General features: G+C 35.8%; 1 protein-coding gene across 2 annotated transcripts in view; it reads left to right on the top strand.

Annotated features, from left to right (window-relative positions):
* VPS50 (VPS50 subunit of EARP/GARPII complex) overlaps window positions 1-14,416 on the top strand; it is a 128,965-nt gene that overhangs the window by 49,597 nt on the left and 64,952 nt on the right. For both annotated transcript variants that reach the window (XM_032304437.1, XM_032304436.1), the window contains 2 exons: window positions 8,554-8,686; window positions 11,945-12,033. In XM_032304437.1, the coding sequence (XP_032160328.1) occupies window positions 8,554-8,686; window positions 11,945-12,033 (222 nt within the window). The remainder of the gene's footprint in view (window positions 1-8,553; window positions 8,687-11,944; window positions 12,034-14,416) is intronic.

Here is a 14,416-nt window from a genome sequence, read left to right as displayed (position 1 = left end):
ATTTCCTGAAGCCTTTCCCAGACAAGCAGTAGTCTTCCACCAGCTTCTGGTGCTAGAGCGCACAAAGCTAACAGCATTCATCTGAAGATACTGCTAACTCTTTGTTGTTTTTTTGAAATCCATCTATCAGTGTGTGTATGAAGTTGGGGATGGGGGATGGCAGCGCTGGGAGTTTTGGATCCCTGTGAGGATGCCAAGACATCTGTTCCCTTTATGTTTGTCAGGATGTGATTAGAGTGCTAAATCAAAGTGAAACAAGAACAAAAAATACCTTAAGGATACTCCTTAAGAATTTTTATTTTGACGTTCTATTTTAAAAATCATCTAACTGAAATTTTTGTAGGTATTTGGTAATAGAGGTTTCTGATGAGTGTATAAGCAAATTAATAAGTATTAAAAAGCTAAATCTGTCGTCCTCCTTTTTTTCATATGTACCACTTACCTCTGCACTTAAGCAACTTTTAAAGGATGGCATATTTTTTCGTTGTGTGCTTCAGATTAGAAAAGGCTGCTCATATTTGTTTCACGTTCTTTGGAAATGGCCTCTAGATTTTTTTTTTTTTAAGATTTTATTTATTTATTTGACAGAGATGACAAGTAGGCAGAGAGGCAGGCAGAGAGAGAGGAGGAAGCAGCCTCCTTGCTCGATCCCAGGACCTTGAGATCATCACCTGAGCTCTAGGCAAAGGCTTTAACCCACTGAGCCATCCAGGTGCCCCTGGCCTCTAGATTCTTACTTATTGTTTATAATTAAGGCTGAGATGTTGCTGCTTTTACTTAAGCTGATTTCATCCTTTTTATTTTGACCAGGTAGGTTGGTTGAGGTGGCTAAACAGCAGAAGTGGAGGGTGCAAAGTGTTATTCTTTGCCAACATTGAAATAGGATATCATATCTGTGGGTTTTTTGAAAGTGTTAAGATTTGATTAAGAAGCCTATTTTGATTTGAATAGTGAAGCAGAGTGGAAATGCTGTGTTGGACTTTTTACATTATAACATCCCGATTTGTGAATATTCTCCAAATCCTGCCCCCTAGGATATTTGCTACTTTTTATAATCCTCAGAGTTACTAGACATGGATGTTATCTGTATAGAGGTTATATATTTTAAAAATTATATTACTTAAAATATTCTTTTCTGCATGTTTTTTGAGATATTTCTAAAATACTATACTTTTTTTTTCTTTCCCACTCACCTCACAACTTTTGCTAAATAAATGGACACTACTAGTTTTTAGCTAAAAAATAGCAGTGGAAAATAGCTCTAGAGCACAGATAAATATTTGATCATTAAATTTCTATTTCCTGTATATTCTTAGTTATTAAAACAGAACTTAAAGACATGTTGTTTTAGTTCGTTGGGGGTGTCTCACTGTGAATATTTTCAAAATGGATCAATTTAAGACTTTCATTGCTATTATTGATAAGTGACATGGACATGGTACTGGATTTGATTAGAGCATGGCACTCCCCTGCCTTAGTATTTCTGGTCTTATCCTAAACAAATCATCCCTAAATGGGGACTTGAACTGAGATGAAGCATTAGGTGTTTAGTAATTGGTGGGTGGATTAAACTAATGATGAGGTAGGCAGATCCAGGAATCTCTAACTCTGTTTTATGAAAGGTGAAACTTTGGTTCCCAGTGGTTTATTGTGTAAGAGCATGTGACCGCTAAGTTGTGGAACTAGTGCTGCCTGGATCCAGGGCTTCCAACTCTTTCTCTAGACTTCTATTATGCCCTGCTGGTATGAAGAAGGATAGATGCCTGAGGGAAGTTTCATGGGCTGTTAATTCAGAAACTCAGATTCTCTGCTTGTTCTTTTATTTTTTGATAACTTATGCAATTATTGGCTTATTTGCCTTTTTTTTTGAATTTCCTTTGTTATAGTTATGATTCACCCGTGTCCATGTGATAAGACTCTCTACTTGAAGTTTAGAGGTGATTTTTATGAATCGATGAGAGAACACTAGTTGTGAATGATTTTAGTAATAAGGTGTTAAAAGCATGAGAAGCATTTGTAGCTTTGAGAGTTCATACCAGTTGGTTGCATGGTACAGAGGGAAGTGGTTTTTGGATTCCAGTTTTAAAATGAAATGACACTTTTAAACTTATTGCCAGCATGGTCTTCACATGCAGCAGTTAGTACATCTGGGCTTAAATGTTTTGAAAACAGTATTTTTTTTTTAAATCTATTCCACCTTGTCCCCTTTCTTCAAACTATGTATTGTGTATATATTTAGTACAATGAATCTCTACATTTGTTTCTATCTTAGAATATAAATTTAGGCAAGAGTCATCTTATCCGGTGCTCAGTACATCATAGTCTTATGTTTGTAGACATGAACATATTTGTGAAGATAATATAATTTGTATTCTTTTGGAAGACTTCTAGGCATGTATAGTGGTGTAGCTAGATGTGTGAATAATTTACACTTGGATCCGTTCGGTGAGAAAAAGCTTGCTATGATTTCAATAATTTCAACTTTTTTTGGAAAAGAATTTACATATACATCTTTGTGTATCTCATCCAAACCCATTAAATTTGAGCAAATCATCAAGAGGTAACATAGGAAAGAATCTCCTTTCCTCGAATAAATAAGCAAATAATGTAGCTAGACAGTGGCTGAGTGGAAAGTAGAAGGTAGTAGTAGTTCTAAGATTCAATTTTCTGGTTTGTTAAACTGTGACAAGTATAATAAAAATTAATTGGTGAACTATAACACAGTTATTTGTATAGTCAGAATTTTTCTTTGGGAAGAAATAAGATTAACAATGTCTTCCTTTTATCTACCCAAAAGAATGTTGGGATATAGTTAGATTAAATTTATTTGCATAATATAAATATAAATTTATGTAAAGTTGATTTTATGAAGGTAAAAATAATTGACTTATAGAAGAATACCTTTATTCAGTTGAATGATTGCTGAGTTGCAGCCCAGAACTTTTTTGTGATTTTTTTTTCTTTTCTTTGCCCTCTGCTTTTAGCTTTTTCCTGAACTCATGCATCATTATCAAGTTTTTATTATATGTATGTGCTATAAAAGATACATAATGATGAGATAAAAATAAACCAAGGCGGCGGGGGGAGCAGAAGGAATCAAGACTGGTTGGTTGTAAAGGTGGTAATTTAAAAAGTAAACATGAAGTGTAAACATAAAAAATTACTCCAAAATTATGACATAAGTATGGGAAATATTTTATATTAATCTCTGCAAGCCATGTGTACATCTGGATGGTCATTCTAATTCTTCTGTGGATACGTACCTATAGCCAGTGTGGTAAGTTTAGAGAAGTGTCACTTCCTCTTAATGATTCTTCCATTTCATCCCCAACCCCACCTGGTAAAGGTAACTAACTTCAGTGTTTTCTTGTTTATTTTCCCTCTGTTTATTTTTGTCATGATATCAGATATATGCATTAAATTTTTTCTATTTCTTATATATATATAATTTTAAATACATATGTTATATATGTATTGTTTTACTTATATGTTATACATATAATTAAAAATTTTTCCCTTTCTCATATATGTGTATCATGAAGGTAATTTTATTACATTATCATTAACATACAAGGTGGTATTAGTTTCAGGTGTACAATATAGTGATTCAGCAATTCAATACTTAGTGCTCATTAAGATAAGCGTACTTTATTTATTTATTGAGAGCAGGAGGAGGGAGGGGGATAGGGAAAGAGAGTCTTAAGCAGGTTCAATCTCATGACCTGAGCCGAAACCAAGAGTCGGATGCTTAACTGACTGAGCCACCCAGGCGCCCCCAAGATAAATGTACTCTTAATCCCCTTCACCTATTTCACTCATCTGCTCACCCACCTCCCCTCTTGGATGGAGGTAGAGAATATAATGCTAAGTGAAATATGTCTGTCAGAGAAAAAAATTTATGTGGACTATTAGAAAAGAATGGATGAACAAAGGGAAAAAAAAAAGAGACAAACCCCAAAACAGAACCTTAACTATAGAGAACAAAAAGATAGTTACCAGGAGAAACTTTTTTTTAGTTAAAAAAATTTAAATATGCATGTATCATTTAAATATGCGTGTATTATTTTTCATAGTTGTATAGTACTTTTTTGGTGTATGGACAGTAGTTTATTCAGCCAGTCTCCTGGTTGGACATTTAGATAGATTCCAGTATTTTGCAGTTACAAATAATTCTTCACAATGAATAACCTTGTGCATATATATTTTTGCCTTGTTTCAGATGTATCTTCAGGATAGATTCTTAGAAGTAAGATTGCTGGGTCAAAGGGAACATACAGATGTAGTTTTTTGAAACAATGCCAAATTCCCTTCCATAGGATTATATCATTTTTCATTCCCACCAGCAATGTATGATGGTACTTTCTCTCAGCTTTGACAACAGAATATATAGAGTGTCAAAGATAAACAAAGCCAAATACTAAATCAAAGTTGTTTTGTTTTTTGTTTTTTAAAGATTTTATTTTATTTATTTGTCATAGAGAGAGAAGCGAGAGCAAGCACAGGCAGACAGAGTGGCAGACAGAGGCAGATGGAGAAGCAGGCTCCCTGCCAAGCAAGGAGCCCGATGTGGGACTCGATCCCAGGACGCTGGGATCATGACCTGAGCTGAAGGCAGCCACTTAACCAACTGAGCCACCCAGGCGTCCCCTAAATCAAAGTTTTATGGACAGATTTTCAACCCCTAATATACTGTTGAAATAGGGCAAAGAATCCACTGTGAACCAGGCTCAACTACCATTTGTACAGAGGTGACTGAACATTTTAAAGGGAGAGGGATGAGGCGACGCTCAGAGTTAGGGAATGAAAAATTACAGAAAACAGGAATTGGGACTTAGTCCCTGTGAAGCCCATCTTATTACACTTTTCTTCAGTCTAATTGCATTGGCTAGTACTTTCAGAACATTGTTAAATAGTGGTGGGGATAGTGAGCAGCCTTGTCTTATTCCTGACCTGGACCATAGTAGGTATGCTGTAGTTTCCTTATCTTAAAGAAATATCCATCCATTTTAGTTTTTTTATGAGTTATTATGAGGAACAGCTGTTGAATTTTGTCAGAAGGTTTATTCCAGTATCTATTAGGATAATCATTTGGTTTTTCTTCTTAGACTGTTAATATGGTGAGTTATATTAATAGATTTGTTGGATTGAACCATACTGCCATTCTTGGCATAAACCCAACACAGGTAGTCTGGCTCAAAGCTTAACAACTCCTTTATTTCACTACTTCCTAGTTGAATTTCAGAAATTTGACATGTTTGCCCAAAAGTGAACTGAGCCATACAAGTTTATGTTTTTATTAATTGCTTGAATTTTTTTTAATTTTTAAAATTTATTTTCAGCGTAACAGTATTCATTGTTTTTGCACCACATCCAGTGCTCCATGCAATCCGTGCCCTCTCCAATACCCACCGCCTGTTTCCCCCAACCTCCCACCCCCCGCCCTTTCAAATCCCTCAGATTGTTTTTCAGAGTACATAGTCTTTCATGGTTCATCTCCCCTTCCAATTTCCCTCAACTCCCTTCTCCTCTCTAACTCCCCATGTCCTCCATGCTATTTGTTATGCTCCACAAATAAGTGAAACCATATGATAATTGACTTATTTCACTCAGCATAATCTCTTCCAGTCCCGTCCATGTTGCTACAAAAGTTGGGTATTCATCCTTTCTGATGGAGGCATAATACTCCATAGTGTATATGGACCACATCTTCCTTATCCATTCGTCCGTTGAAGGGCATCTTGGTTCTTTCCATAGTTTGGCGACCGTGGCCATTGCTGCTATAAACATTGGGGTACAGATGGCCCTTCTTTTCATGACATCTGTATCCTTGGGGTAAATACCCAGAAGTGCAATTGCAGGGTCATAGGGAAGGTCTATTTTTAATTTCTTGAGGAATCTCCACACTATTCTCCAAAGTGGCTGCACCAACTTGCATTCCCACCAACAGTGTAAGAGGGTTCCCCTTTCTCCACATCCCCTCCAACACATGTTGTTTCCTGTCTTGCTAATTTTGGCCATTCTAACTGGTGTAAGGTGGTATCTCAATGTGGTTTTAATTTGAATCTCTCTGATGGCTAGGATGATGAACATTTTTTCATGTGTCTGATAGCCATTTGTATGTCTTCATTGTAGAAGTATCTGTTCATATCTTCTGCCCATTTTTTTATATGATTGTCTGTTTTGTGTGTGTTGCATTTGAGGAGTTCTTTATAGATCCTGGATATCAACCTTTTGTCTGTACTGTCATTTGCAAATATCTTCTTCCATTCCGTGGGTTGCCTCTTTGTTTTGTTGACTGTTTCCTTTGCTGTGCAGAAGCTTTTGATTTTGATGAAGTCCCAAAAGTTCATTTTCGCTTTTGTTTCCTTTGCCTTTGGAGACATATCATGAAAGAAGTTGCTGTGGCTGATATCGAAGAGGTTACTGCCTATATTCTCCTCTAGGATTCTGATGGATTCCTGTCTCATGTTCAGGTCTTTTATCCATTTTGAGTTTATCTTTGTGTACGGTGTAAGAGAATGGTCGAGTTTCATTCTTCTACATATAGATGCCCTGTTTTCCCAGCACCATTGATTGAAGAGACTGTCTTTTTTCCACTGTATATTTTTTTCTGTTTTGTCAAAGATTATTTGACCATAGAGTTGAGGGCTCTCTACTATCTGGGCTCTCTACTCTATTCCACTGGTCTATGTGTCTGTTTTTATGCCAGTACCTTGCTGTTTGGTGATCACAGCTTTGTAGTAAAGCTTGAAATCAGGTAACGTGATGCCCCCAGTTTTATTTTTGTTTTTCAACATATCCTTAGTGATTCGGGGGTCTCTTCTGATTCCATACAAATTTTTGGATTATTTGCTCCAGCTCTTTGAAAAATACCGGTGGAATTTTGATCGGAATGGCATTAAAAGTATAGATTGCCCTAGGCAGTACAGACATTTTAACAATGTTTATTCTTCCAATCCAAGAGCATGGAATGGTCTTCCATCTTTTTGTGTCTTCTTCAGTTTCTTGCATGAGTGTTCTGTAGTTCCTCGAGTACAGATCCTTTACCTCTTTGGTTAGGTTTATTCCCAGGTATCTTATGGTTCTTGGTGCTATAGTAAATGGAATCAATTCTCTAATTTCCCTTTCTGTATTTTCATTGTTAGTGTATAAGAAAGCCACTGATTTCTGTACATTGACTTTGTATCCTGCCACGTTGCTGAATTGTTGTGTGAGTTCTAGTAGTTTGGTTGTGGAGTCTTTTGGGTTTTCCATATAAAGAATCATGTCATCTGCGAAGAGAGAGAGTTTGACTTCTTCATGGCCAATTTCGATACCTTTTATTTCTTTTTGTTGTCTGATTGCTGTTGCTAGGACTTCTAATACTGTGTTGAACAAGAGTGGTGAAAGTGGGCATCCTTGTCGTGTTCCTGATCTCAACGGGAAGGCTGCAGGCTTTTTCCCATGGAGGATGATATTTGCTGTGGGTCTTTCAAAGATAGATTTGATGAAGTTCAGGAATGTTCCCTCTGTCCCTATACTTTGAAGTGTTTTAATCAGGAACGGATGCTGGATTTTGTCAAATGCTTTTTCTGCATCATTGAGAGGACCATGTGGTTCTTCTCTCTTCTCTTATTAATTTGTCCTATCACATTGATTGATTTGCGAATGTTGAACCATCCTTGTAGCCCAGGGATGAATCCCACCTGGTCATGGTGGATAATCTTTTTAATGTGCTGTTGGATCCTGTTTGCTAGGATCTTGTTGAGAATCTTAACATCCATATTCATCAGTGATACTGGTCTGAAACTCTCCTTTTTGGTAGGGTCTTTGCCTGGTTTGGGGATCAGGGTAATGCGGGCTTCATAGAAAGAGTCAGGAAGTTTTCCTTCTGCTTCAATTTTTTGAAACAGCTTCAGGAGAATAGACGTTATTTCTTCTTTGAGAGTTTGGTAGAATTCCCCAGGGAATCCTTGATGAATGTTTTAATATGCACGGAGCTTAGAGGAGGGCAAGGTCATTATGGAGAGAAAAAATGTTTTGAAAAAGAGAGGATTGCTACCAATATGTGCTCATTTGCTGTGTAGCTTATTTCTACAAGCTGTTTACTTTGGAGAGCTTAATATATATCTGTCTTACTAGCCTTTCAGTGTTTTATTGGCATGATTGGTTATGCTAGTTTGATTACAAAAGGAAGAAATGTTATGAAATCTCAAATGATGAACCAAATGCTCCATTATGATAGAAAGAGCAAATGGAATGGAGGTATCACTCTCTCTATAGAAAAAAAAGGGCAGAGTAACAAGCTGGTAGTTTATACAAAGAATAGAGGGTAAAAAAAATCTACTCATTTTCATTAGGGAGATTTGAGACTACATATTGTTTCATGGCCATGTTATGTAAAACATTATTTTTAAATGTTATTAATAGATATGGAATATCTATAATATCCATGTGATTTCTAGAATTTAGGGATTGTCAAAGGTACTTAATTTACATAAATGACATAATGGATTGATTTCCTTTTTGCAAGTTGTGATAATTTTTAAAGGTGACTTTTCTCATTTTCTTCAGCATGTTACACCAGACAGCTATATTCCATGCCTTGCTGACCTGTGCAAAGCACTGTGGGAAGTTATGCTCAGCTATTACAGGACTATGGAATGGCATGAAAAGCATGACAGTGAAGATACTACTTCTGCTTCTGGTAGGAAATTATTTTATTTTAAAAACAACTATAAATATGCCATATTTCTGGAATAAGGAGAAAAAAAAGGGATAGCCATTTCAGGAACTTGAGTGACCCATAGGTTAAATATTCACTGAAGAAAGTCATTCAGCTTCTATAAAAGCTCCATTACCTTCAGGGATTAACTGGCCCAAAGGTCTTCTTAAGTGATAGATACTACCAGTTTTCATGAATATGTGATGATGGCTTTAGGACTAAATTCTTAACAAAGGGCTTTTAAGAAAATTAATTGCAAACTAAGTTAGACACTGGTGTGTCCAATTTTTTTTTATTTTTTTATTTTTATTTTTTTATTTGACAGAGAGAGAGAGGGATGACAAGTAGGCAGAGAGGCAGGCAGAGAGACAGAGGGGAAAGCAGGCTCCCTGCTTCCGAGCAGAGAGCCCGATGCGGGACTCGATCCCAGGACCCCGAGATCATGACCTGATCCGAAGGCAGAGGCTCAACCCATTGAGCCACTCAGGCGTCCCTGGTGTGTCCAATTTGATGTAAAAGTAATGCTAATGTTTAATATAAAGTCTGTTTGCTAATTTTTAAGTTGTACTCATAAATCTGGAGTCTAAGAATTAATAATTATACTTTCCTGGGGTGCCTAGATAGCTCAGTCAGTTAAGCGTCTGCCTTTGGCTCAGGTCATGATTCCAGGGTCCTAGGATCGAGCCCCATGTTGGACTTCCAGCTCAGCAGTTGGTCTGCTTCTCCACCTGCCTCTTCCCTCCCCTTCATGTTCTTTCTCTCTCAAATAAATAAATAAAATCTTAAAAAAAAATTTTTTTTTTAATTATACTTTTCTTCCTACGAAAACACAGCAGGACTTACAATTTCATAAAAACAAGGTTTTAAAATAGTAATCTTGGAATGGAAAACGCAACTTTAAATGATTATGGTATAATCAGCTACATAAAGAACAGATCTTTGAACAATAATATTAACTAGACATATTTAAATTACTTCATTTGTATAGTTATGTATCTTAAGTGGTTATCCTTGAACAATAGATTAAGTATTCAAAATATGTTAAAAAGTGAAAAATGTTTTTATCAGCATTCTGTTTAATATGGGAAAAATAAATTACACTGCACAAGTTTTTTGTGTTGCATGCAATTTAATGTAGCTAGTCAATCAAATTAGTAACTTGTAATTTCTGAGGTGCTTGATTTCTGTGTTTGGGTGGGTGGAAGAACACAATTCATACTGTAGGATTCTGGTAGTATAAAAGAGGTAAGTTTAATGTTTATCTTGACTCATAAGAAGCTTATAAATATTGGTAGTAGATATAGATGGCAAGAAATAGCAGAAAATAGCAAGAAGAAAATTCTATAGAAGGATTTTCATCCTTTTAGAAACAGTGCTGGGGGAATGTAAAGAAGGGGAAGGAGGAGAAAGCAGAGAAAAGGTGTGGGCCCTGAGCCAGGTTTCTGCCAGACTGTTTTTATCCAACTCCTGTACTCTCATCCTTCTGCTAGCAGTCAAGAGACACCTGGCTTCAGATTTTGACTCCCATTTTCCAAAGATGAGAATGTAAAGAAGGGTATCTAGGCTCAGCTTCCTTCTTAAAATGGGACATTAAAAAATCAAAGCAAACAAACAGTTCCATAGAGTGGTGTAACGCATCTACCTGAAAGTTTGCTGTCAAGTTTAGGGGTAATGTAAAGTGCTTACACTGCTTTCTGCTGATACCAAAGGAAATGGGTCAAGAGATAACGATGATGATGATGATGAAATGTCCACAGGCCTTTACTTTTCTTTTCTTTTCTTTTTTTTTTTTTTTTAATCTCAGGTTACTTAGGGAATTGCTGGGCTTCCTGGGACTCCAGACCTTCACAAGTTTATCCTGTTTTGGCAACCTTTATTTTTTTCTAGGTGTAGAAACTGTTAAGACATTGCAATACCTCTTTTCTCTTTTCTAGTACATTATTTAAGGAGAAACCTGAGAGAAAGTTCGGAACAAATTAATATACACCTTAGATATAAGAGTTTAGGGGATGATACGTATTCATCATAATGAAGTTTGTTTTTTTGCTGCAGGCTCATAGTTTGCAGGAATTTTTTTGTATATGTATGTATTTTTCACTGGGGTATACAGTCAAACTTAAAATACTGTTTGAGCCCTATATGCTTAGTGCTCTTCACTATAATTCTTTGACCTGATTCTGGGTATCTTAAGAATATTCAGGACTCTGATTAGCTTAACATCTGACAATATATTGAACTAAAAAAAAAATCATTTGTTCACCTGAAATTGTTCCTTTCATATTCACATTAAGGAATACAATTGTAGGAGTCAGTAATTTGAACCTTTTTCTTCACACAACTTCATGAAGATGATAGGGTCTCAAGATGCCGTCTGCTGTAGTTCAGTAGTGATACTACTGGTATCCTAACACTGTACCATTCTAAAAGAAAACTCTGAAGCTGTCATCCAGGTGCGCTTCCCTGAACTACTGGGTCCCTGATAGCCAGACCATGCAGATAATAAGGCTTAAGCTGTAGAAGCGGTCAGAGGTACAATAGGCATGAATATGGGGTCTGGCCTAGGCAGGGGCCTTTTGCTGGTTACCAGTGCTCACCCTGCTAGCCTAAGATGAAATAATATCCTCAGTTGTTCTACACAGTTTATTCACAAAAAGGCATAATCTGTTTAATATAAATGTATATACATGTATTTTTAGTCGCTTTTAGGGAGAAATTTGTTTTCAAGCAGGTCATGGCTCTCACCTGTTGAATTGGACTTTGTTAGATTATTTGTCTGGAATGGATAAGACTATTCTGGATCATGAAAAATATAAAGCATGTGCATCATTACCTTACTGCATGAGCAGTTCTGCAGTCTGTACTCTTGTTAACATGCATATTAACTGAAAGTTATGTTAATGGGTCCAGTAATGCCCCAGCAGTAGGCAGTATAGAAGTCACTGAGAACCCCATCTCTGGGATCACATTATTCAACTTGGAATCTGGGCTCCAATTGCATATGTACTGAGTGATCTTAAGTTTAAAATACTTAAAATTTCATGGTCTAAGTTTATATAGCTTATCAAGTGCTTTTAATCCAAACACCTATTTTTGACATTGTTTTGATTGTATAAATATTGAACATATTTTCTATATTTTACATAGGCTTACAATATATGAGAGTTAAAATGATTTCTTTTTTTTTTTTTGGAAACAATGTTGTGAAGCAAATCTGAAATGTGTATCCTCTTTTATTTTCAGAAGGGAGTAATATGGGTACTGAAGAAACTAATTTTGATCGTGGCTACATAAAAAAGAAATTAGAACATGGACTTACACGAATATGGCAGGTTTGGGTTTTTTTAATTATTTTTTTTTACAAAAACAACAGAAAGTTTCATGTCTAAGCTGTTTTAGAAATTCAGTGTTTGAATTTTATGTACTTATTTGCATTCTTATGGAGTTAATTCTGTGTTTTTCTTTGGACTAAATCTGTTCTTTAATTTCTTTAATTTAGCTCACAGTTGTATTTGACTGTAAATCTTTTAATTTGAATATCACCATTGGAAATATGCATAGATTTCTTTAATACATTTTTGCTTTTAGTGTCCTAGCAAATGTATGCTTTCCTAAAGAAATTGCTTCCTTATTGAGATACTCTATTTTTATTTCATTCATTTGTGTTTTCTTTCCTTTTCTATTAATTTTAGGAAAAGGATAACTAAATAGGTAACGTAATTGGGCTGAAATCTAGTATAGAATGAAAAAAATTTATCTCAGTCAATGACTTTTGTTCTTTGAGGGCATCTTATGTATTTCTTGGCTGAATGTACCTTCTGTAACTTTTCTTTTGCAGTTTAGTAGCATAATTGTTGTTATCAGATAAATTTGTTAATTTGTTAAAATTTATTATTTCATAGATAAAAGTGTAATTTCTTTGAAGATAACTCTTTTTTGTTCTTTATGGACTGCTCTTTTGGATCATATGATAACTATTTTTAATTTTTTGAGGAGCCTCAATCCTACTTTTCACAGTGGCTGCATTGATTTACATTTTCACCAACAGTGCACAATCCTTTATCACATCCTCAACACTTGTTATTTCTTGTCTTTTTGATTTTAGCCACTCTGACAGTTATAAGAGGATAGCTCATTATGGTTTTGATTTGCATTTCCCTAATGATTAGTGACATTGAGCATCTTTCATGTGTCTGTTGGCCAACTATATGTCTTCTTTGGAAAAATGTCTACTCAGATCCTCTGCCCGTTTTAATTGGATTATTTGGGATATTCAGTGTTGAGTTGTATAATTTCTTTATATATTTTGGGTATTAACCCTTTAAAGTTTGACATAAGCTTACAATACATGAGAATTAAAATGATTTTTTTTTTAAACAAAAATGTTGTGAAGCAAATCTGAAAGTGTATCCTCTTCTATTTTCAGAAGAAAATAGCATGTATTTGCAAATATCTTCTCCCATTCAGTAGGTTGCTTTTCCATTTTGTTGATGGTTTCTTTCACCATGTAAAGTTTTTTATTTTGGCCTAGTCCCGATACCTTATTTTTGCTTTTGTTTCCCTTGCCTGAGGAGACCTATCTATAAAGATGCTAATAAGGCTTATGTCTAAGAGATTACTGATTATGCTTTCTTTTAGGAGTTTTATAGTTTCAGGTCTCATAGTTAGGTCTTTAATCCATTTTGAGTTTTTTTGTTTTTTTTTTTAAGGTGTTATTTATTTGAGAGAGAGGGGGGGCAAGCAAATGGAGGGAGAGGGACAAGCAGACTCTGTGCTGAGCAGAGCCCAATACCCGGCCTGATCTCAGGAGAGATCAGGAGATCATGGAGATCATGTCCTGAGCTAAAATCAAGAGTTGATTGCTTAACTGACTGAGCCACTAGCTGCCCCTATTTTGAGTTTGTTTTTGTGTGTGGTTTAAGAAGGTGGTCCGGTTTCATTCTTTTGCATGTAGCTGTCCAGTTTTCCCAGCATCATTTATTGAAGAGACTGTCTTTTCTCCATTGTATATTCCTTTATCATACCATAGAAGTGTAGGTTTATATCTGGGCTCTCTATTTTATTCCATTGATCTACGTGTCTGTTTTTGCACCAGTACCATACTGTTTAGATTAGTACAGCTTTGTAGTGTATCTTGAAATCTGGAACTGTGATACCTCCAGTTCTGTTGTTTTTTTCTCAAGATTGCTTTGGCTCTTTGGGGTCTTTTTTGTGGTTCCATACACATTTTAGGATTATTTCTTCTACTTTGGTAAAAAATGCTGTCGGTATTTTGATAGGGATTGCATTAAATCTGTAGTCTGCTTTGGGTAGTATGGGCATTTTAACAATATTAATTCTTCCAGTCCACAAACATGGAATATCTTAGCATTTGTTTGTGTTGTCTGCAGTTTCTTTTGTTATTGTTTCATAGTTTTCAGAGTAAAGGTCTTATACCTTTTTGGTTAAGTTTCTTCCTAAGTATTTTATTCTTTTTGGCACAATAGTTAAGTGGAATTATTTTCTTTCTTTTTTGTTAATATTTTATTTATTTATTTGACAGAGAGAGAGATCACAAGTAGGCAGAGGCAGGCAGAGAGAGAGGGGGAAGCAGGCTCCCCGCCAAGTAGAGAGCCTGATGTGGGGGTCAATCCCAGGACCCTGAGATCATGACCTGAGCTGAAGGCAGAGGCTTTAACCCACTGAGCCACCCAGGTGCCCCTGAAATTATTTTCT

The sequence above is a fragment of the Mustela erminea genome, chromosome 11 (assembly GCF_009829155.1).
Source record: "Mustela erminea isolate mMusErm1 chromosome 11, mMusErm1.Pri, whole genome shotgun sequence".
NCBI classification, from domain to species: domain Eukaryota; kingdom Metazoa; phylum Chordata; class Mammalia; order Carnivora; family Mustelidae; genus Mustela; species Mustela erminea.
The sequence above is the reverse complement of the archived record's forward strand: the minus strand, read 5'-3'. Positions and strand labels throughout refer to the sequence as shown.